Source organism: Gopherus flavomarginatus, chromosome 4 (assembly GCF_025201925.1).
Source record: "Gopherus flavomarginatus isolate rGopFla2 chromosome 4, rGopFla2.mat.asm, whole genome shotgun sequence".
In the NCBI taxonomy this organism is placed as follows: domain Eukaryota; kingdom Metazoa; phylum Chordata; order Testudines; family Testudinidae; genus Gopherus; species Gopherus flavomarginatus.
The window spans coordinates 205,527,471-205,548,474 of NC_066620.1; the positions used below are offsets into that span (position 1 = coordinate 205,527,471).

The 21,004-nt window shown below is 43.7% G+C and overlaps 1 protein-coding gene across 1 annotated transcript in view; it reads left to right on the top strand.

Moving 5' to 3' along the window:
• Positions 1–20,918, top strand: part of TFAP2D (transcription factor AP-2 delta) — a 50,007-nt gene extending 29,089 nt beyond the window's left edge. Inside the window, exons 7-8 of the mRNA XM_050948880.1 lie at positions 2,540–2,653; positions 20,659–20,918. Of these exons, the coding sequence (XP_050804837.1) occupies positions 2,540–2,653; positions 20,659–20,878 (334 nt within the window). The 3' untranslated portion in view covers positions 20,879–20,918. The remainder of the gene's footprint in view (positions 1–2,539; positions 2,654–20,658) is intronic.
• The last annotated feature ends 86 nt before the right edge of the window (positions 20,919–21,004 follow it).

A 21,004-nucleotide genomic window follows, 5' to 3' on the forward strand; every position in this document is an offset into this window, starting at 1 on the left:
TCAGCTGGGTAGACACTCACTCTCCCATTCACAGACCTTCATTGCATTTGCAAAATTGAATAGTAGGTTGGACATTTGAGCACTTGCCCCACTGATTTGCACCCAAAATTCAGCTGCAGGCTGAACAGTGAGGATGTGAGTTTTGTGGGTGCAATGGAAATATAAGTGTAAAGTTTGTGACTGCAACTTGCCCCCAGCACAGGAAATAACCCTTCTGGGAATGTACCCCCCTAAGTCGTTAACAGTCCTCATTTGGCCATGATTGGAGTAAAGCATCCCTCACATCCCTGCTCGGTGCTGCTCAGACTGTGACTGTGACCATGATGAGGCAAGCTGGGGCAACTTGCCTGATACACCAGGCAGCAAGCAAGGGAGCAGGGAGGCAGGAGGTAGAGCATCGGCAAGGAATGTAGTCAGTGGGTGGCGAAGGGGTAAGCAGTGGAGGTACCTGACCCCACCCACTCGCTCCCTGGCCTGAGTAGATGACTGGATGCAGAGTGAGGAGTACGCTGCTCCACGGAAAGGAGTAGTAACTTGCTTTCCCTTAGAGCATGAGAAGTACTGTGCCTCTTGGAGTCACAATTCACACTCTGGTCTGCTTCTGGGACCACATGCTCATGTGCCATCCCTCCATCAGGGCTGCCTGCAGAATCACAGGCTGTCCCAGAGCGAGTAACTATGGAACCCCATGGAGTTGCTTTTCCAGAGACACTTCTCTGCCTGGGAAGCCACTTTAAAGTAGGTTACTGCTCTCTGTCAGTTTTCATGTATAATGCAAAGCTGCTTTTCTCCCCCTTCAATCCACAGCCCTAGTTAACGACTTCTGACATGTCAGGAGGGAAGAGACAGGAACCGAGCACTTGGCTCAGTTCTGACACTTGCCATAGTCAAATCTAACAACTTTTAAGCTGAATGTTTCCAACAGGTAGAACCTGGAGGTAGAACTGACAGGCATCCTAGGTGTGTGATCATTTATAAGCCAAAGCACTTGACTGATTTCTGTTGTTAAAAGAGTCTTTTTTTCCCCCTCTAAGGGCCTGATTCATTAAAACTGTATACTCCATATGCACACACTTCTCTGTAATTTTACCGGAAAAAGTGCTGAATCCCTGTCTTTGGATAAAAGTCTGCACTGATGCAAACCTTTCAACAAGTCAGCTCACAGAGCCATATTCACTGCCCCCATTTACAAGAGGCAGGATGGGTAAACCCAGAGTAGCACAGAGGTTGCTAGCCTGTTATAGCTTATGGGGTCCCACCTTTAGCGTAAGGGGGTTGTAGTATTGAAGATCCTGAGTTCACCCTCAATAGATGACTCCTGAGGGAATCAGTTACAAAAGTGGTACCTAAAAGGACACAAACTTTTGTAGGCCTCAGATATGCAAGATGAGATGATTTTAACAGTAGAGTTGTGTAATGTACATTTGCACGTTCCCCTCCACTGGCTGTTTTGCAAGAGGATAGCCACCTACTATTGCTGCCAATTAATTGAGTTGCTCCTTTAGCCCAGAAATAGAGATGATACAGCTGGTGTGAACATTTTTGTCTAAATGTTTGTGGAGACCTATTGGTTTTGAATAAGGTTTTATCAGGCAGGGGAGAAAAAAGAGAAAGAAAGGGGCAACTTCCTTATGCTTTATAGCCTGATGGTGCAGGCCTTTGGGTGAGATGTGGGAGACGCTGCTTCAAATACCTGCTTTGCCTAAGTTAGAGTGATGTGGGATGAAAAACTCTCCTCTGACTGAGGCCTAATTACAGTGGATGGGCACAGAGCTCAGATTTCAGCCTGAAGGGAACATTTTGGCAAACTTCCATTTCAGGGAAAATATTCAAAAGTTTTTGATGCAGAACAAAACCAGATTTCAAAAGTTGCTGCAGAATGGAATTACTGTCCTCCGGTCAGCCCTAGGAGGGAGGTCTATGTTGAGTTGTAATAGGTCCTGGGTTCAGACACTGTAGATGACTCACAGATAGATTAGCAGGACCCAGGACGGAGGCTAGGCGAGGCACTTTATGCACAGTTGGCCAGTTTGCACATGCAAATATCATCTTGCCTGCCTATATAGTGTCTGTACAAATTTGCAGACAAGTTTAGGGTATGCCTATCATGTTAATAGGCTTTCAAACATACCCTGCCACTAGCGTAGACAAAATTTAACCCTTTAAAAGTGTGTTAGCTGACCCAGTTAACACATCTTTAAAGGTGTTAAAACTGTTCCATTCTAAGTGCAAAAATCATGTGTAAAAACAGGTCAGGAAACCTGTTTTCCAATACAACCTGTTTCTTTAATCTAGACAGGGTCCTACAGATAGACTTGTGAAGATGCTGCTGACAGTGTCTGACAGTGTCTGTCTACTGATGCTTTTGGTCATTTTTTTTGCTGTCGTATATCATTGCACTCTAAACCATTTTTGTGCTAGGGCTGGTCTCACAGATGCTACAACAATAATGTTGAATTGTTATGATGTCTGGTACGGGTATCAGCCTCACAATGAAGACTGCATGGATCCCTTTAAAATGATTCCCCTTTTCTTTTAGACAAATATGTAAAGAATTCCAGGACCTATTGAGTCAAGACAGATCGCCCCTTGGATCCTCAAGACCAACTCCAATATTAGACCTCGACATCCAGAGACATTTAACACACTTCAGGTATGACCTTTGAAGTCATTTTGTGGTGCAACTTCCCAGATAAAGACAAAGGCTTAGGTTAACTGAATAGGAGAGATCTTGGAGAGGTGGATGGGAAGTCTTTTAAACTGGATTTCTTCTACAGGAACTTCTGCTTAGAAGGACAAAATTACAAAGCTGGATCTCATAAAGACTCTGCATTCAAATACAGTGGCACTTGTTTTCTTATCTCCCCATGGTTTGGACTACAAGGGAGATGAGCTGTAACTCCTCCATGTGGATGCTGCAGGTGTGAACTAAAAGGCTCCTAGTTTGCATTAAGAGAGTCTCCTTCAAACAGGGCTACTTTAATGTGAAGTAGGAACCTTTCACTTTGCACCCACAGTGTCCACATGGGAGAGTTACAGTGCAGCATGTTGGTGCACACAACTGGTGCCCCCCTCACTTCTACACAGGTTCTTGCACCCTTGGCTGGAAGAAAGGAAGTATTATCCTGCCCATACCACCTGAGGTGCAGTGAGATTCAAGGCCAGATTTTCAGAGGTATTTAGTCACCTATAGATGCAGATAGACATCTGGTGGAATTTTCCAAAGCACTGAGGTGCCAAATTCCTTCTGACTGAAACAAGAGCTAGTTAGGCACTTTAAAATCTCACTAGGTGCCTATCTGCATCTTTAGGCACCTTTGAAAATCAGACCCTAAGTGACTTGGCTAAGGTCTATGGCAGAGCTGGGGACAGAACCCAGAGCTTCTAATTCCTAGTCTAATATCTTGATTACAAAATCATCCTTCCGCTCTTCGCACATAAACTACTGTGAGCTTCAGGTGGGGTCTATGTCAGCCAGACAGCCCTTAAGTATTTTCGCACAAGACAGGGATAGTAGCAGTAGAAGCTTTACCTCACCCTGTTGCTACACCTCAGCCCTGACCTGGAAATTGGGAGAGGATAATTAAGTCTTTGTGGTTCAGCAGTCCCTGGCCTTTCTGCTGAGACTGCCAACAAAGCTTCTGGTTACTGCCAGTGGAGGAAATGGTTTCAGTGCGGTGCACTGGGCTGTGCAAGTTGTTTATTAACCATTAAATAAGTTGATTAAAACTATTAATTTATTTCACGTAAGCCACTGAACAGCCATCAAATGATATCTGCTAAGAGCTAACAGAAGAGAACATAAGAGTGGCCATACTGGGTCAGACCAAAGGTCTATTTAGCCCAGTATCTGGTCTTCCTACAGTGGCCAATGCCAGGTGCCCCAGAGGGAATAAACAGAACGGGTAATCATCAAGTGATCCATCCCCTGTCTCTCATTCCCAGCTTCTGGCAAACAGAGGCTAGGGACACCACAAGAGCTGCATGTGAACTGTTCCCACAAGTAGCCATTTGGAGTGTATCATGCCAACTAATTGTATTTGGTGATACAAAACCCAGGAACAATGTTGCATGCTCTCTAGCACCGTCTACTGGCACATTATCTATTAACTAACTACATAAACCTCTCTCTTTTATGGCACACTCCTGTAAGAGTAATGGCTCTCAGTCTGTACTGTCCTGGACTGAGTTCCCTTTAATAGTCCTCTGAGCCATACAGTACTCAGTGTCTCCAGGGTCTTGTTTCCCCTTTACTCACACACAGATGCACACACACAGAGAGCTCCCAACAATCATAAGCTGATATAAATGGGACCATCCTGTTGAGGGAATGGATAAGTCACATTATATGCACACAAAGCAAATGTGACACAATCAGGGATGGCTCTAGACATTTCGTCGCCCCAAGCACGGTGGCATGCTGCGGGGGGTGCTCTGCCGGTCACTGGTCCAGCGGCTTCGGTGGACTTCCCTTAGGCATGCCTGCAGGAGGTCCACCAGAGCTGCGGGACCAGCGGACCCTCTGCAGGCATGCTGCCAAAGGCAGAAAAGGGAAGGATGGGAATCTTGACTTCAGTATTAGGTCCGTTCCCTCTCTGTCTCTTTTAAATCCCATTTAATGTAATGTGCAAAACATACCAAGATTAGCTGCATTGTGTCCAGGGGCAGCTCCAGGCCCCAGCGCGCCACGCGCCCTCCCGACGACCGGCAGAGCGCCCCCCACGGCATGCCATCTCAAGCATGCACTTAGCGTGCTGGGGCCTGGAGCTGCCCCTGGACACAATGCAGCTAATCTTGGTATGTTTTGCACATTACATTAAATGGGATTTAAAAGAGACAGAGAGGGAACGGACCTAATACTGAAGTCAAGATTCCCATCCTCCCCTTTTCTGCCGTGTGTGATACAGGAGGGCCAGAGAGCAGTGGGAGAGTAGTATAGGGGAAATATATAAGCCCTAGGCTAATTAAGGCATGGTTCCCTGAAGACTAGGGAGGGTTACTACAGATTAATTGGAGCACCTGAAGACAATTATGGCCCTGTCAGAAGCCTAATAAAATCCCCTGCTTCAGGCAGTCAGAAGAGGAGGAAGGAGAGAGGACTGAAGCTTGGAGGAATGATGTGAGATTGGAAAGATCAGAGAACTGAAGTAAGGAAGATTCTGCCCCAGCAGGGCAGGGAGACTCCCTTCCCCAGCATCTAAGGACTGGGAGTAACCCCACCCAAGGGGGAAGAGGGTAAGAAACCTGCAGGGGTTGAGAGGGGCTGGGACTCAGAGTGAGGAGCAAAGCCAGATCCCTACCCCTCTCCTTTCCCACCTATCAGGGCCACTAGTGGGGCCCTTGGTGCCCAAGAGCAGGGGCAAGGGGTGGCGTCTTAGCCCCCCGCCAAGAAAAGCACGGGACCCACCATACTAACATTGGTCATCTTGTTACACCTGCTACACTGGGACTTCAATCCCAACTGCTAGCATCCTTGAGGATGCTTAACTTATCTTCAGTGGGACTACTCAGGTGCTTAAATTTGGGCACGTGGTTGAGTACCTTGCTGAATTGGAGCCTAAAGGCAGAACTTCCTTCACGGGTCACTTGATTGGCTTTGGCCTCGATGTGGTTTACATCAGTCAATAGGTGAGGTCAAGAGGGTAAAAAATCTAGGACAATAAAATAAGAAACAGGCTGCAGACAGACATTCCCCAGGTTAGTGAAGTGGCAGTTGTAAATCTGAACCTGAGTCAGAATTTCAGATCTGTCCTCTAACTCTATAATGGGATAAACCAATTCCTAGATCCAAACACCCTGAAATGTTGGGATGGGCTTGGATCCATCTTTAAAATAAATGTTGTCCAGACTTTGTTCCTAGACATTTCAGAAATGGTTAAGGCTACTATTATGTCACGGAATCTGTGACGTCCATTGACCTCCATGACATTTTCTGCCCCATGGCTGAAGCCTGCAGCCATCCCTCCTGCCCCCACAGCCCCTGCCCTGGTGGGGGGACCCTGCAACTCCCAGCTGTGGCAAGTGGACCCTGCAACTGCCCAGATGCGGTGGGCAGTGGAGGGACCCCCTGCGGCTGCCCAGCCATGGTGGTGGGACTCCTTGGAGCTCTCACTCACCATAGGTTGCGGGAATCCTCCAGAGCCGCTCTGCTGCCACATCAGGGGCACCCTGGAGCTCCCACTCACCTCAGTGGTGAGGGACCCCGGAGCCCCAGCCGCAGTGCATGCTGAGCTGAACCTGTCTCCCCATTTTGTCATGGATTTTTTTAGCGAAAGTTAGGGACAGGTCATGGCTTCTGTGAATTTTTATTTATTGCCTGTGACCTGTCTATGACTTTTATTAAAAATATCTGTGACAAAATCTTAGCTTGAGACATGCTTGCTAACTTTCCAGGGTGCTGTTATGCCCTCTAGTGGTCACACAGAGAAGCAGCTGTTCATCACTGTCCTAGCGATAGGGAGGGACTTGATCACCATAAGCAGAAAGACCTGTGTGTGCTTGACTCCCAACACAGGTAGGTCATCTGGTCAACAACCACTATACTGAGAAGAAACCATCTATTCCAGTGGGAGACTCACTCCCTGATTATAGACTCTATAGGACAGAGTTGCAAAAGAGCATGTTAGATGATGAGCTCTTTAGAAAATTGGGTCCTATTTGTTCAACATATTGTTAAAAAAGAATATATCCTTATTACCTTTGAGACTATCAATCATGCCTCCATTATGTGGTGTACATTGACTCAAACTCAGGCTGTGAGCTTTTGTGCCATTCACAAACTGAGCCCAGTTAAGCCTGTTCATTTCTTGACTGGGAGTCCTTCGCGGGAAAGCTCTGATGTTGCAGGAAGTGGTGCTAGAGATTTAGTGATGCTCTTTGTGCTGATAGTGGGTGACACTCTTCCTCCTGAGTCAGGGCATGTCCCCAATTTACTACTATGGAGCCAGGGACTGCTACAGAGGCCACTGACTGGAACAGAAACAAAACCAAACTTCTGGTTTTTAGTGATTACTAAAGATCCCAGAGCAATGTCTACCAAAACAGGGAAATCTGCTCAAATGTCCCAGCCAAATGATGATATAGGTAGCTACCATACATTTGCCCTACTCTATGCTTCCACTGCTTTCATTGGATAAGGTATTATTCCTTTCTTCCTTACAAAAAAAAATTGTGCTTTGTTGACCTTGCCTTGGTCCATCTCAGAGGACCACCTGTTGATACTTGATGAAATGATCTCCCTATTCATTCAAGCAACTTATCCACTGATGTAAATAAGTATGACTCTAGTAAAGTCAAAGATATTGCAATCATTTATGGCAGGAATTAAATTGGCCTATACTCTGTCATAATGTCCAGGGTTTTGATGCTCATGAAATGTATTAATTATTCATTCTTATTATATACATCGACATTGCAAAATTGTTTTTTTTTAATAAATTGGTAGCCCTTTTTGATTGCAAAGATAATCTTTAGTGGCGTTATTTGTAATCTGAATGCCAATCATGTGCTTAGTGCTCTCAAAACATAATATTTCCCAGATGAGAAAATAAAACTGAGGTAATGACCACTGCGGTCATCAACGATTCAGTGACATTTTTGAACAAGAGTACAAACCTGCTGTCCCAGCTATATTCCAATATAATAATCTTTCTCTGACACATTTTACCTCCTGTACTATGAGGAAGTTTATAATGTTGCAAAGCTCTCTGTCCTGTGACAAAACCACTAGATAGTTATTGGGGATTACAAACTTCAGACTTGCACTAGATGTTCTGAAAGGTCACAAACATCTTGGCAAACATAGGAAGAATATCTGGCTTTTGCCTCTTTCTCTCTCTTGCTTTAATGTGAGCCGATTATGACTTTAGGTGGAAAAAATAAAAAAATGGGTGTAGTTTCACTCAGGTTTAGTATAGAGATAGTGGACTAGAAACTTCTGTTTACTCTCTCTCATAAGCCAAGAACAAGGGAATGTGGAATGAAATTGGAAGGTGGCAAATTCAAAACCAATAAGAAGAAAAGCATAGTGAGGAAAGAGTCTAACAGGATGGGAAAAAAGACTGCACGTTTCCATGGACAACATTAATGAACAGTAAATATTAGGACATAAGCAAGAGCTTTGGAAGTGATATAAACTCCCATGAACAAAACAGAATCTAGCCCTTTTTTATTGGGTACGATAAGGAATTTTTATCCAGGAACAAGCTTATCCCATAACTGCCAACTGCAGAGTTTCTTGCATCTGGTACTTGCTAGCACCAGTGACCAGATACTGGACCAGATGGAGCACAGATCTGACAGAGTGTGGTAATTCCTATGTTCCAATGTTTTAATTCTTCACCTCAAATCAGGCAGTGGCATTCTCTTGTTGAGATCCCCGTTCATCAAGATACTCAAACATGTGTTTAAGGACAGGAATAGTTCCAATGAAGGAATAAGAGTTTCTAGGTTTGCTCAAATGCAAAACTGAAAGCTCACGCAAGCTGAAAGCAAGGAAAAGCTTCGAAGAAGCCCCCTGTGAGCCTGAAAACTGCTGAGTTTCACACAACTCTAGTAGACAGGCATAAACCATAGGCTCATCTACACTACTGATACAATCACGTTTGTGCAGTTATCTTCTGACGTGCCTATCTGACCTGAATACAGAAAACACAGTTTCAGCAGCTCTACACTGCAGGTGTACAGTGTATTAACTATGTTCAACCATCCACTGATACCATGAAGCCATGTTTCTATTAGGGAACTCTGGGAAAATCTGAGCAATTATCCTATGCTGCGTGAGTCTGGATAAAGGATTTGGGGTGTTTTTCAAAATTCCCTTGTCAATGCCCTCTGAGGTGGCTTTCTGCAAAGAAAATTGGGAAGCAGGAAAGTGCTAAACCTGGTTTCAAAAGCATAGTTAGGTTTCCTGATCTACACTACAAAAGGATCATGCTAGGTCCAAATTAAAGGATGACAATAACATGAGTTACTCGACAGGCAGCAAGCGCTGGTACATGTTGCAGAGCCATGAGTTAGGAAATATGTTTCTGTGTCATGTATGGATATGAACTAGGTTTGGAGTTAATCATAGAATATCAGGGTTGGAAGGGACCTCAGGAGATCATCTAGTCCAACCCCCTGCTCAAAGCAGGGCCAATCCCCAACTAAATCCCCAAATCACCCTTTTAAGGATTGAACTCACAACCCTAAAAGAAACTCATAGTCAGCAGGATTCAAACCTGCACAGGGAGACCCCAAGGGATTTCTAGCTCATTGCTTTAACCACTCAGCCACAACTACAGCTTATCCCATAACTTGGCTATGAACATGCTGAAAGACTTTAGTACAGACAGGATTTATGGGAGAGCTTTTGCACAGCTCCAGGGAGAATGCATCGCTTAGTTCAGGAAGCGAGCATGCAAATCCTGGGAAAACTCAGGGCCATCCAAAGGCTGGAAGCGTTTGTGAAACCACATTCATGCCTGCCTCTCAGTGGCTTTTTGTTTGCTCCTAGTGACCCACCCATATATAGAAGTGTATGAGTCTGCTACTACCTTTGTTTTTTAGTTCAAGTAGTGGGGCTCATGCATTATGATCCAGAGAGCCCAAGTTCAAAACCTGCAGTAGTGAAAACACAGTTATGGGGTCCTAATTACCCTTGCACAGGGTTTTGTCATCAAACCTGCCACAGGTGCTCTCTAGTGGTCAAATATAATTCTATGAATTTTCAATAGAAAAGAAAAATCTCTCCAAGCACAAAATGATATTAGCAAAGAAAGTACTCAAAGGGCTTCTGTAGCCTGAAAGGGCAGTGTCCATCATCCCATACTGCCTTTCACATTCTGCCTATTCCCAAAACACTAATAAGTCATGGAAGCAAAGTAAAAAGAAATGTTTTATTAGGGGATTTAAGGAAACTCCAGGCTAACATTAGCATAGCAAATTTTACATCCTTCAGATTTTAAATTTAGGCCCTAGATATCATAATGGTAGCTGCTTTCAAAAGAATGTTGGCATGTGAAAAGACAGAAAGAAAGAAAGAAAGAAAGGCATTGCCAAGAAAAGTTTTGTACAGAACTTTTTTTTAAATGGCTTTTACTGATACCAATTTAGGCCAAGATTTTCAAAAGTGACTAATGACTTAGCGTACGTCAGGTTTTGGGTGCCCAGTTTCAGATACGTTAGCGAGGCCTGATATTCAGAGGGTGTGCACTCAGTATTTCTTTAATATCAATCCCTTTAATATCAATCCCTTTCAGTTCCAAGTAAAGCACCCAAAACCTGAGGTCCCCCAAATCACTAGTGACTTTTGCAAATCTTGATTTAGGGCTAATCTTACATTTGTTTCTGACCCAAAATTCCCATTGGATTTGGTGGAAGATCTGTGTGCGTGTGTGTGGGAGGGTGGGTGGGTGTGGGTGTGAGGGTGCATGTGCAAGTAATGTAGGATGGGCCCTTTAACTTATTGAAACTGAAATAATTTTTTAAAATGTATGGTGAAATCCTGCCCCATTGAAGTCAATGGTGAAACTTCTGTTGACTTCAGTGGAGCCAAGATTTCAACTCTAACTCACTTTTCAGTACATCAGGGATATGAACATTTCCCCATTACATTACTTAGCTACTATCTTTGGATTTGAGAATACTTGTGGCACTTTAGAGGTGCCACAAGTACTCCTGGTTCTTTTTGCTGATACAGACCAACATGGCTACCACTCTGAAAGCTATCTTTGGAGTCGGAACTGTAAACAGCTCCCATATACAGGCTCTGGGCCCCTTGCCAATTATTTTAAATTACAAAACCAAATACAAATTTCACTCAAACCATTCCTTATGCCAAACACAGCTCATAATCAGCGCTAGAAATCCCCACTCTCAACTACCATTTATCAGCCTGTACCTCAATCCCTCTAATTGTCTTCAAAGGCCAAGTGAAACCAGTGGTTACAGATTCAGTTCCGTCAGAGTGGTCACCGCCATCACAGACCCATGATTTCTTCCCTTTATGCAGACCAGATGCCATGTATTAACAGTTGGTTAATTGTTTTTAATAAAGAAGACTAGAGCAAAGCGCCCAAACAAACAGTTAATGTGCTGCAGTTCGCTCCACGTGAACAATTCATTAGTTTGCTTTGGTCCAGTCCCATTTCAAAGAGGACTAGATCAAAGCAAACTAACCCTTAGTGCAGGGCAACATGGTCCGCATGGTTGCCACAACTATCACGTGAAAATATTTATATTTTACCATGACTGTGTGGTGGATTATGCATAATTTTACCGTGACAAAATCTTATTCATCGTAATGGTACATGACAGGATATATATGATACTGTGGCACCACAACCACATAGATGTATCATGACATGTTGCATATAAGGTACTTATATGTTACCTATCATTGTAGTATCTGAGCCCCTCGCAATCAGTTAATATATTTACCCATCTCAACACTCCTGTGAGGTAGAAAAGTGCCATTTTGTAGATGAGGAACCAAAGCACAGAAAGACTAAGGCCCAGATCCTCAAATGTATTGGGGTTCCTAATTCCCATTCACTTTTCAGGATATGGGCAGAAGTGACTTGCTCAAGGTCACACAGGATGTCTGTGGTTGAGCAGGGATTTGCACCCAGGTCATAGATTAGCACCTGAACCACTGGAACATCCGTCATCTTCTAAGGCTTCAGCCAGACTCCAGCAATATGTGACCTTTACAAACCTTTTCTCTGAACTTGATTGGAGTCTTACGCTCATGATGGCTCCCATAACCAGGCCTGTTATGCCTGGTGTTGGGATTGGTTATACAATTGTTACAGCTCTAATTGTCTGGGGAGGAAGAACAGGGGGGACATGAGATGCCAGGGCCGCATCATTCTTTTCAGAGTAACTCTTTTAAAACCGCAATTATATTACAAAGCCATTGAATATAGTGACATTTCACCAGCAACCATCCTTGGGTGATGAACTCCTCCCAACATCACTTCTTCATTATCTCTCAGTCCACACGTAGTATTTAATCAAAACAAAGGTCTGTTTTCTTTATTTAGATACAGATAATTCTTCACAGACTAAGGTCACAGCAGTGAGATTTTCAAAAGCACTTGAGGCTTGGACCACATACAGTTTTTGTACCAGAATAACTATGGCCTGCTCTACACTTAAAATGGAGGTCTACATTGCTAAGGGTAGGGGTGTGAAATATCCACATGCCTGAGCATGGGAGATACGCTGACCTAAAACCCTAGTGTAGACACAGCTAGACTGATGGAAGGATGCTTCCATTGACCTAGCTACTGTTGCTCAGGGAGGTGGAATTAGTAGTGACAGAAAACCTCCTTCTGTCGCTCTAGAGTGTGTCTAAGCTACAGCACTACAGTGGGATAGCTATTGCACTGTACCTGTGCTCATAGTGTAAAGATGACCTATGTCTGTTAGAGGTGGGTCTGTTTTACTGATATAGGGCTTGTCTACACTGGCACTTTACAGCGCTGCAACTTTCTTGCTCAGGGGAGTGAAAAAACACCCCCCGTGCTCTGCAAGTTTCAGCGCTGTAACCTGCCAGTGTAAACAGTGCACCAGCACAGGGAGCCGCGCTCCCAGCACTAGTAGCTATGCCACTCGTGGGGGTGGGTTTTTTTAGAGCGCTGGGAGTGCTCTCTCCCAGCGCGGCACCGTGACTACACAAGCCATGTTAAAGCTCTGCCACTTGCCAGTGAAGCCGTGTTCATAGTTACATTGCGTTAATACTGATAGAGCTTGTTCCTTTTCGTCTATACAGTATAAGCATCGTTAGACCAGTATAACTGAATCCACACTATGGCCTTGTCTACATTTGCAAGTTAAAGTGCATTAAATCAGCCACGGACATCCTAACTCCTGAGGTGTCCACACTTGCAAGGCACTTAGAGCCCCTGGACTTTGTGGCTGGAGTGCTCCTGGTAATCCACCTCCATGAGAAGCATAGAGTTTGCTGCGCCCCGGCTGGAGTGCCGGGATGTCAATGTGGATGACATGTTGCATTACTTTGTTGTGATTGACTTCTGGAAACGTCCCATAATCCCCTGAAGTCAAGTGGCCACTCTGGTGATTGTTTTGAACCCAGCTGCAGGCAAGTGGATATCCCCTTTCAAAGCTCCATTTCTGACAGCATGGATGCTTATCTGCTCCGGGACACAAAGCAAACCATTACTGTGGAATGCTCCTGCTGCAGAGGCAGGTGTTTCTTTGTGTGTGTGTGTGTGTGTGGTGTGTGTGTGTGTGAGAGAGAGAAAAAGAGAGAGAGAGGCAGGGGGTGGGGGCTGATGTTGGGTTTCCCCTTTCCCCCTGCCACTGTCTGAACTTACAAGACAACATGCTGACACACTCTGCCCCCAAAAACACACTGTCTCTCCCCTCACATACACACAGCACACTCCTTGTCACACTCCCCACCCCCTCATTTGAAAAGCAGCTGGGAATCTTGTAGGATGCCCATGGAACAATGGATTTGGAAACCTGCATCATGTGATGCTGTGCCTGCCCCATTAGGCATTGCAAACCCTTTCCAAAGCATGCTGCAGCCACTTGCACACTGGGATAGCTACCACAATGCACTGCTCTCTGTGGCATTGCAAGAGCTGCTAATGCGGACATGTTCCACAGGCACACGAAGTATAGTGTGAACACACAACAGTGCTTTCCCTACTGCTGTCTCCGGGGGCTGGTTTAACTCCCAGTGCTCTACATCTGCAAGTGTAGACGTAGCCTAAGAGTATTGTACCACTTTAATTAAACTGATATTGTTAAGGAGAGACAACTTTTGTTTGTAGACAAGGCCTAAATGATGTAGGAGCAGAGATCCCATCAATGACTCATGCTCCTAAATTACTTAGGTACTTTTAAAATTCCACTCTTACTTTGTATTATTACTCTGAAAAATGGCACTGTAAAAATGACATCTCAGCATTACCAGCCTCACAATTTTATTGGTGGGCTCACAATAACTGGCATTTTACTTAAAGTTCCAGCTTCTAGAGCCAAGTGTTGTGAAAACTGGCATGGTGGCATGAAAAAATATTATTTTCTTGCAAGTGACACTTGTGCCAGTGGGGGGGAACTGGCAAAAGAAGCAAGAAGAAAACCTCTGGCAATCTTAAGTAAATGGAGAAATAAAATAACAGGTTGAAAACATGCAGTAAAAATAATCAGCATAACGGTGAATGAAATTGTTTTCTGCCTAACACGCTGATGATACAAAGCAACTTTGAAGTGGCATTTTTTCAGCAGGCATTTTTATCGCTTGATAGTCTCTGTGGTTGAGGTTTTCAGTTTCCTGTGGCTGTTTGGCATGATATTGACAGGATGACGAGGTAAGTGGCATGCTAGAAACCAGAGGCCCAGAAATCAGGAGCAGGGCGACTGTAACTTCCCTCTTTTTCAAAGTTAAAAAAAGATCATTACAATAGGTTTTGAAATTCAACTCCAGTATTACAGCCAAACTCAGGAGCCCTACTGATGTTATAATTACACACCCACCTACTGCATTTATGCCACTTTCCTTTTGTCACTTCAGCACCAGAATTTGCAGCAGCTGCTGTCTTGATTCCATTCCTCTTGCTTATTGAAAGCTGCCTTCAGTGTGGATGCATGAACTGGAAGAAGCCGGGTGCATGAAGAAGTTTGTGGTCACATAGCTCTGGCGCCATCTAGAGCTTTCCAATCTCCTTGGCCTCTTTCAGGCTGGCTTTAGGCCTGGTTATGCTACTGAAATTACATTGGTTTCCTTGGTCAGTGATCTGGTGACACACAAAGGCTGTCCATACTGATCCTTTCTTTTTTTTCGTATTAACTGTCTTTGACACCATAGATCACAAAGGGTAGACTGTACTACTGGCCCAGGCAGCAACGGACAATAGAGTTCCTTTGGCTAGGATTTTTTCTCATCTGCTTGCCCAAGGTCTCTTCCATGTAGCTTTGTGCAGCTATCATTCTGTCACCCTCTCCTTGGCCATTGTCAGTGAAAGGTTTGGGTGGGGGCTGTATTGCCAGTGTTGCCAGCTCTCATGATTTTCCTGTGAGGCTTGTGATATTTGATGCTTTCCTTAAAGCCCCAATTCCAAGAGTCAGATGAGTCTCTCATTGATTTAAGAGAGTAAGTTTCCATTCCTTGTGTTTGTGTAGAAAAGCTGAGCAATGTAACCCCTAAGGTTCAAAACCCAGAAGGCAAATCAAAAGAATCTAAAAATTATTTTTGTTTAAATCTGACCATTTTTAAGTAAATCTCATGATTCTGGGGACCTGACTCATGATTTCTGAATGCTTGGGGCTGGCGATACTGCACTGCTGTCAATATGCTGATGGCGCTCAGCGTGAACTCTGTCATCAGATCCTGACAACACACTTCCTCTGCCCTAGAGAGGGGTGCGGATGGTGGTGAAATGCCTAAAGCTCATTCAGTTTATCGTCTCTCTTTTGTCTGCCACACAAGACGGAGATGATGTTGATGCATAGGTGGAAAGAGAACCTGGAAGGCATTTGGTTTGTTTGAGCCCAACCTCTTCCAGAGTGGTCTTCAACCTATGAGTTCTTTGGGGCCTTCATTTGTACCTGGATTCTCAGGCAGCAATGGGTGTCAAGGTCAATGCTTTTCACCCACAGCCAGAAGGTTGTGACTTTTTTTTTTTTTCAAGATCCAGACCGCCACCTGGATATCCAGCCCCTTAAAATCTCTAGCCTGGCCTGCTACCATATCATGCGCACTTCTTCAGACTATCCTTGATGAACACCCAGGAACTTCAGCTAGTGCAGAACATAACAGCTCGTGTGCTTGGCAGTGCATGCTGTACTATGGTGTATAGTGGCCACTAGCTTTATATTTGCTCTCTAGTGAAATTCTGAGTGTTGTCAGTCTTATGACAAAAAATTTTATGGTCTAGGTCTTGGCTGCCTTGGAGATGGTCTCTTTCCATATTGACTGTAGTGATAGGTGAAATCAGCCATAAGATTTGAGCTCTGTGGAGCAGGATGTTTTTGGTGGAGATCCCTAGATTCTAGAACCGCCTTTTCTGTCTCATCAGAACTCATCTTTGCTCTCCATCGTATAGGAAAGCCCATCCTTTATGATGGCATTTTCCTAACGTGTTTGACTATGAAGGGAGTTGACTGGAGGTAGTGTCTTTGAGCCTTCAGGCTAACTGTATAGTTTTATAGAGTTATCTATCTCTGTAGTAAGTGATATCTTTACTCAGACTCCACACATGTTCCCGAGGGCTTCCTTATGCCACTTACCCTGAGGAAAGGTATCTGAATCAAGCCCTTAGATCCTGCAAATGAAATACAAAAGGACTCTTGAAGTCAATGGGAGTACTGGTGGAGTAAGGTGCCACTCGGCATGAGTAAGGAAATCAGGCTCTGTTTTAGTTCTCTCTTTCATTGCTGGGGTCTCATCTGGGAGCTGTGTGTGGTTGCTGCCAGTCATCTGCAGCATGTTGTGAAATTTGGATAGTCACTTACGTTTTTTTGGGATGTTCATGTTCCCAGAAGCTTGGGCAGTGGGTCCCTGTTTCTGTTTTTGCTTTTTTAATTGGGGTATTAAAAATTGGTGCAGTGGCACCACCCATGGAGAGTGAGCATGTTTCTTTTGCGATGCAATGGCATGCCACCCTCCTGGGGTGTGCAGAAGTGCTCGAGGTAGCTGCCAAACTAGAGTCCAAGCCTTCAGGCACACTGGGATGTTTTAATTTTAAGTAAGGACATCTTTAAAACATGAGCAGCCATAATTGCATCATAACACTAGGCATGACTGTACGCAGGAATATATGCCGGGTGTACTAAAGCATAATGGTTATAACACATTGACCCTAAATAACTTCTTCCATGTGAAGATCTCAATGCATGGTACAAAACCCAGTTAATTTAGCCTTGCAATATTTCTGTGCTATGTTATTACCCCCATTTTGGAACGGTGAAGTGACTTACCTTGAGGTCACACAAGGAGGAGAGCAGGAGACTTGAGAATACCTCAGACCAAGATTTCCAAACTCAACTGCTTGATTTTAGGCTCCTCAATCCATATTTAGGTATCTTAATAAAAATAACTTGATTCAGAGATGTTAAGCACCCTCAGATTGTTTTGATTTCAGAAGGAGCCCAGCACCTCTGAGAATCAGGCCACTTTTATTTCAGTATCTAAATGTGGATGCTATGGAACTGTAGCTGAATACTTTCCCCCAAGCCTTCAGTCTCCTAGACCTGTGCTTTAAACATAAGGCCATCCTTTCTCCTCTGACTGGAATAAACTTACTGTTCCTGGTAAAGGGAAATTATCCTGTTTCCCAGCATTTTCAAATGGTTTAAAAAAATGGTGGGGCCCAGGTGAATGGCTGTGATAAAAAATAAAGGACATCTTCACTCAGCCTTGCTGTACCTTGTCAGTAAAATGGGGAAAATAGATTATACACAGTGAGGCTGGTCAAAAAATTGTCTTCAAAACTGTTTCTTTTGGAAGAAGGGAGGCCGTGTGTTATGGTGGTCTTGTGACTGGGGTGCATGATTGGAGATGTGATCCTATGAAGGCACTCAACCTATAGAGAAGAATGGGAGGTTGAGACGCCTGATCTACAACTCCTGTGAGGCATTGAGGTGGCATTTCAGAATCAAAATATTTGAGGGGCTGATTTTTCACTGAAAACATGATTTTTTTCCACAGAAGAATAAACCATTTTCCAATCAGCTCTAGTTATGATGCTGACTGGTTTGAAGCGATGTATACAGCTCATTTTTTCAACCTATACATGGTTTGCAGACAGGTGGTGTTTTTTACCATTCTGTTCATTATTTGAGAGCTGCCCACCTGTATACACTGATGGGCTGCTGGTGAACTGTTCCCTGGGAGTGTTCAATATAGTATTCCCTCTTTGCTCTTCATGATGGCTAAGTCCATAACTGGCTATTAGCCAGGAAGGGTAAAAAATGGTGTCCCTAGCCTCTGTTCATCAGAGGATGGAGCTGGATGGCAGGAGAGAGATCACTTGATCATTGCCTGTTAGGTTCACTCCCTCTGGGGCACCTTGCATTGGCCACTGTCAGTAGACAGATACTGGGCTAGATGGACCTTTGGTCTGACCCGGTATGGCCATTCTTATGTTCTTATGTTCTTATGATGTGACAGGCCAGCTTAGTCACATGATATTGTTTCTATGTCCTGACTTGATGACCAGAATGTTTAAAAACAGAGGGGGTGGGGCTTGCATAAATCACATCCACACAATCCTTTGCACAAACGCATATTCTTACATATTCATTGGCCTTTGGCTTTTCTGTAATCATGGAAAAGAAACAAAATGACAGTGTATACTGGCAACTATCAAAGGAACTTCTCAGCTTTCACTTGGATATAAGCTAACAAATATTCCTTTTGTATTCCAATGTACACAACCCTGGCCATTCCAAAATCATAAACCAGGCCCTGAAAGATCAGGAGTGTGGCTTAAAACTAATGAGATTAACCCCATGTGGAAGAAGGGAAAAAATTAACAAGGATTTGTAGGAAATCTTAATGCATGTCAGTCTGTTAGCAAAAGTTAGGCCAGCTGTAACCCTAATAACGTAAAATTTGTAAAAGCAAGAATAGTGTAAGGCAAGTAAAAAAAACTGTGTAAAAAGTTATCACAACCTTGCACTAATAATCAAATACATAAACTGGCACCCAAAAGTAAAAAAAAAAAATAGCAGAATAGCCTATGTATAAACAAAATGCAGCTATTGCTCATTATTGTCTGTATTATTGCTTGTTATTGTCTGTAACAAAGGTATATATGCTTACTGTAATTGTTTACCTGTTAAAAAACCTGTCCGACACTGGGGCAACCCAGTGTCCTAGGGCACTCCCTCCCTCTATTGCAATTGCTAAAGTTAAAATAAAGTATTTAATTTTGCTGCACCCAAACAAAAAGCAAAAACTAAGTTTTTCTCTAACAATTTGGGGGCTCGTCCGGGATGGCAATGCCTACTAAAACACAGGCAGCTGCTGCAAATCGTTCCCCTTCAAACCCCATGGCGCCACAAAAAAGGTATAAAACCTTTTAAAATCTCTGTTGAGGTGTCGTCAAAAAACTGTCCGTGGGGCCTTCTGTCTCTGTTGGGCTCACGTCATCTAAACTTTTTAACTGTGCAGCAAAATCAAATGCAAAGTAATATTAAAAAAAAGGCTCCAATAAGGTTAGTTTATAGCCGTACTAAAAACCTGCTGGGTTGGCCAACAAGGTAATGCATAGGTAAATGCATTAGGTAATGCATAGTAAAATGCATTAGGTATGCACCGGTGCTAAGGGGTTTTTACCGCCTCAAAAGGGGTTGTTATACCGCCTCATGGTATTGGGTCCAAACATAAGGTACAAATGCATCGTGGTATTTAAAAATAAGGCCTTGGTGTGTGTGTGTATAAACTAGTGTAAGTAACTGTTCCCAAAAAACTCCCAAAGTACCCTGTAAAGCAAAAGCTCGTAACCAAAACTACTCTAACGCAAGCCCAGTAACTAGCAAATCTTTAAAAAATCCAACCCACGGTGGTCTAACTCGGCCTGGCATCGTTCGGTAAAAAAGCTACCTGGGTCTAAAAGCATGTAAACCCATCTTCCCTCCCCCTTTCCTTTCCGTGTGGCCTACTAACAGTCTAATCATTTCACTAAATGCAATTAAAGTAAGCGGAGCCGTCGTCCCCACTGGTCTGGGTCTGTCACAAGCCATACTTACAAAGTGTGGGTCTTTAGCTCAAGCTATAAGCACTTATGCCTTTTGCTTGGGAGGTCACTGGTTCAATCCTCTTTATTGTCAAAAACAGCCGCTATCCCATACACTGTGTCTCCAGTATTTCCCCAGCAGCAGGATTTTGCCTATTGTTATATAACAAAAGCTATAAAATAAACAATAGAAGAGTGCTGCATCTTTAATCTCAAAGCACTTTATCAACTATATCTGTGCAGCACCACTAAAATGTAGCCACTTTTGGGGTGCAGAGCAGGAGCAGCAGGAGGCAAAAGACTGTTATGATGTAACCCATGCCTGCTTGGTGGGGTGGGGCGTGCTGTCCCTTTCTACTAGCATCTAGACCATCTAACAATTAATGAGTCTACTACAGCCTTAGCTAAGAGGCATGTGGCTTTTAGCTCATGCAGTAGAGGCTCATACAATAAGCTTCAGATGTCCCAGGTTTGATCCCGATTACTGGGGTCTGTCAGCCTTACAATAACACTAGGACAAACCTTTATCTTGACTAAAACTACCTTAGGGTCTATAATGTCTGTGCATAGCAATCAGGCCCTTAGTTTTTAATGGTCTCATCTGGAAGTCTCAGCAAACGATACAGAATTTATTTAATCTACCACAGAAAGATGTTAACTCAGCAATTCCAGTGAGCATAGGGGACAGATTCTCAGCTAGTGTGAATCGGCATAGCCCCATTGAAGTCAATGGTGCTACATCCTCTGAGAAGCTGGCTCTAGGTGTTTCAAACCTTATCCTCCTATTGCAAAAACACCCCTTTGAAGTTGCATCTAGTTTGGTTTTCTTTTATTTCTTTCCTCCAAAGGCAATAAATATTTGAGGGGGAAAGTCTTGAATTTCACTACAAGACAATCAGTGCACAATAAACTCATCAATGTTTCTTTTCTTTCTGTCTCCCTGTTTCTCTCCCATGTACAGTTTGATCACTCATGGCTTTGGAACTCCTGCAATATGTGCTGCCCTCAGCACTTTCCAAACTGTTCTCAGCGAAATGCTGAACTACTTGGAAAAACACACATCGCACAAAACCGGAGGAGCCGCAGAATCTGGCCAAGGACACGCCAACTCGGAGAAAGCCCCCCTGAGGAAAACTTCAGAAGCTGCTGTGAAAGAGGGCAAAACAGAAAAGACAGACTAGCTACATCAAACAGAATCTATTTCCAGAGAGTCTTGCTGCTGATATTTTTTCTTTTTTAAATATATATATCATTGCAGGTGATTTATCTCCAGTGGACCAAAAAAACAAAAAACAAAAACAAAAAAA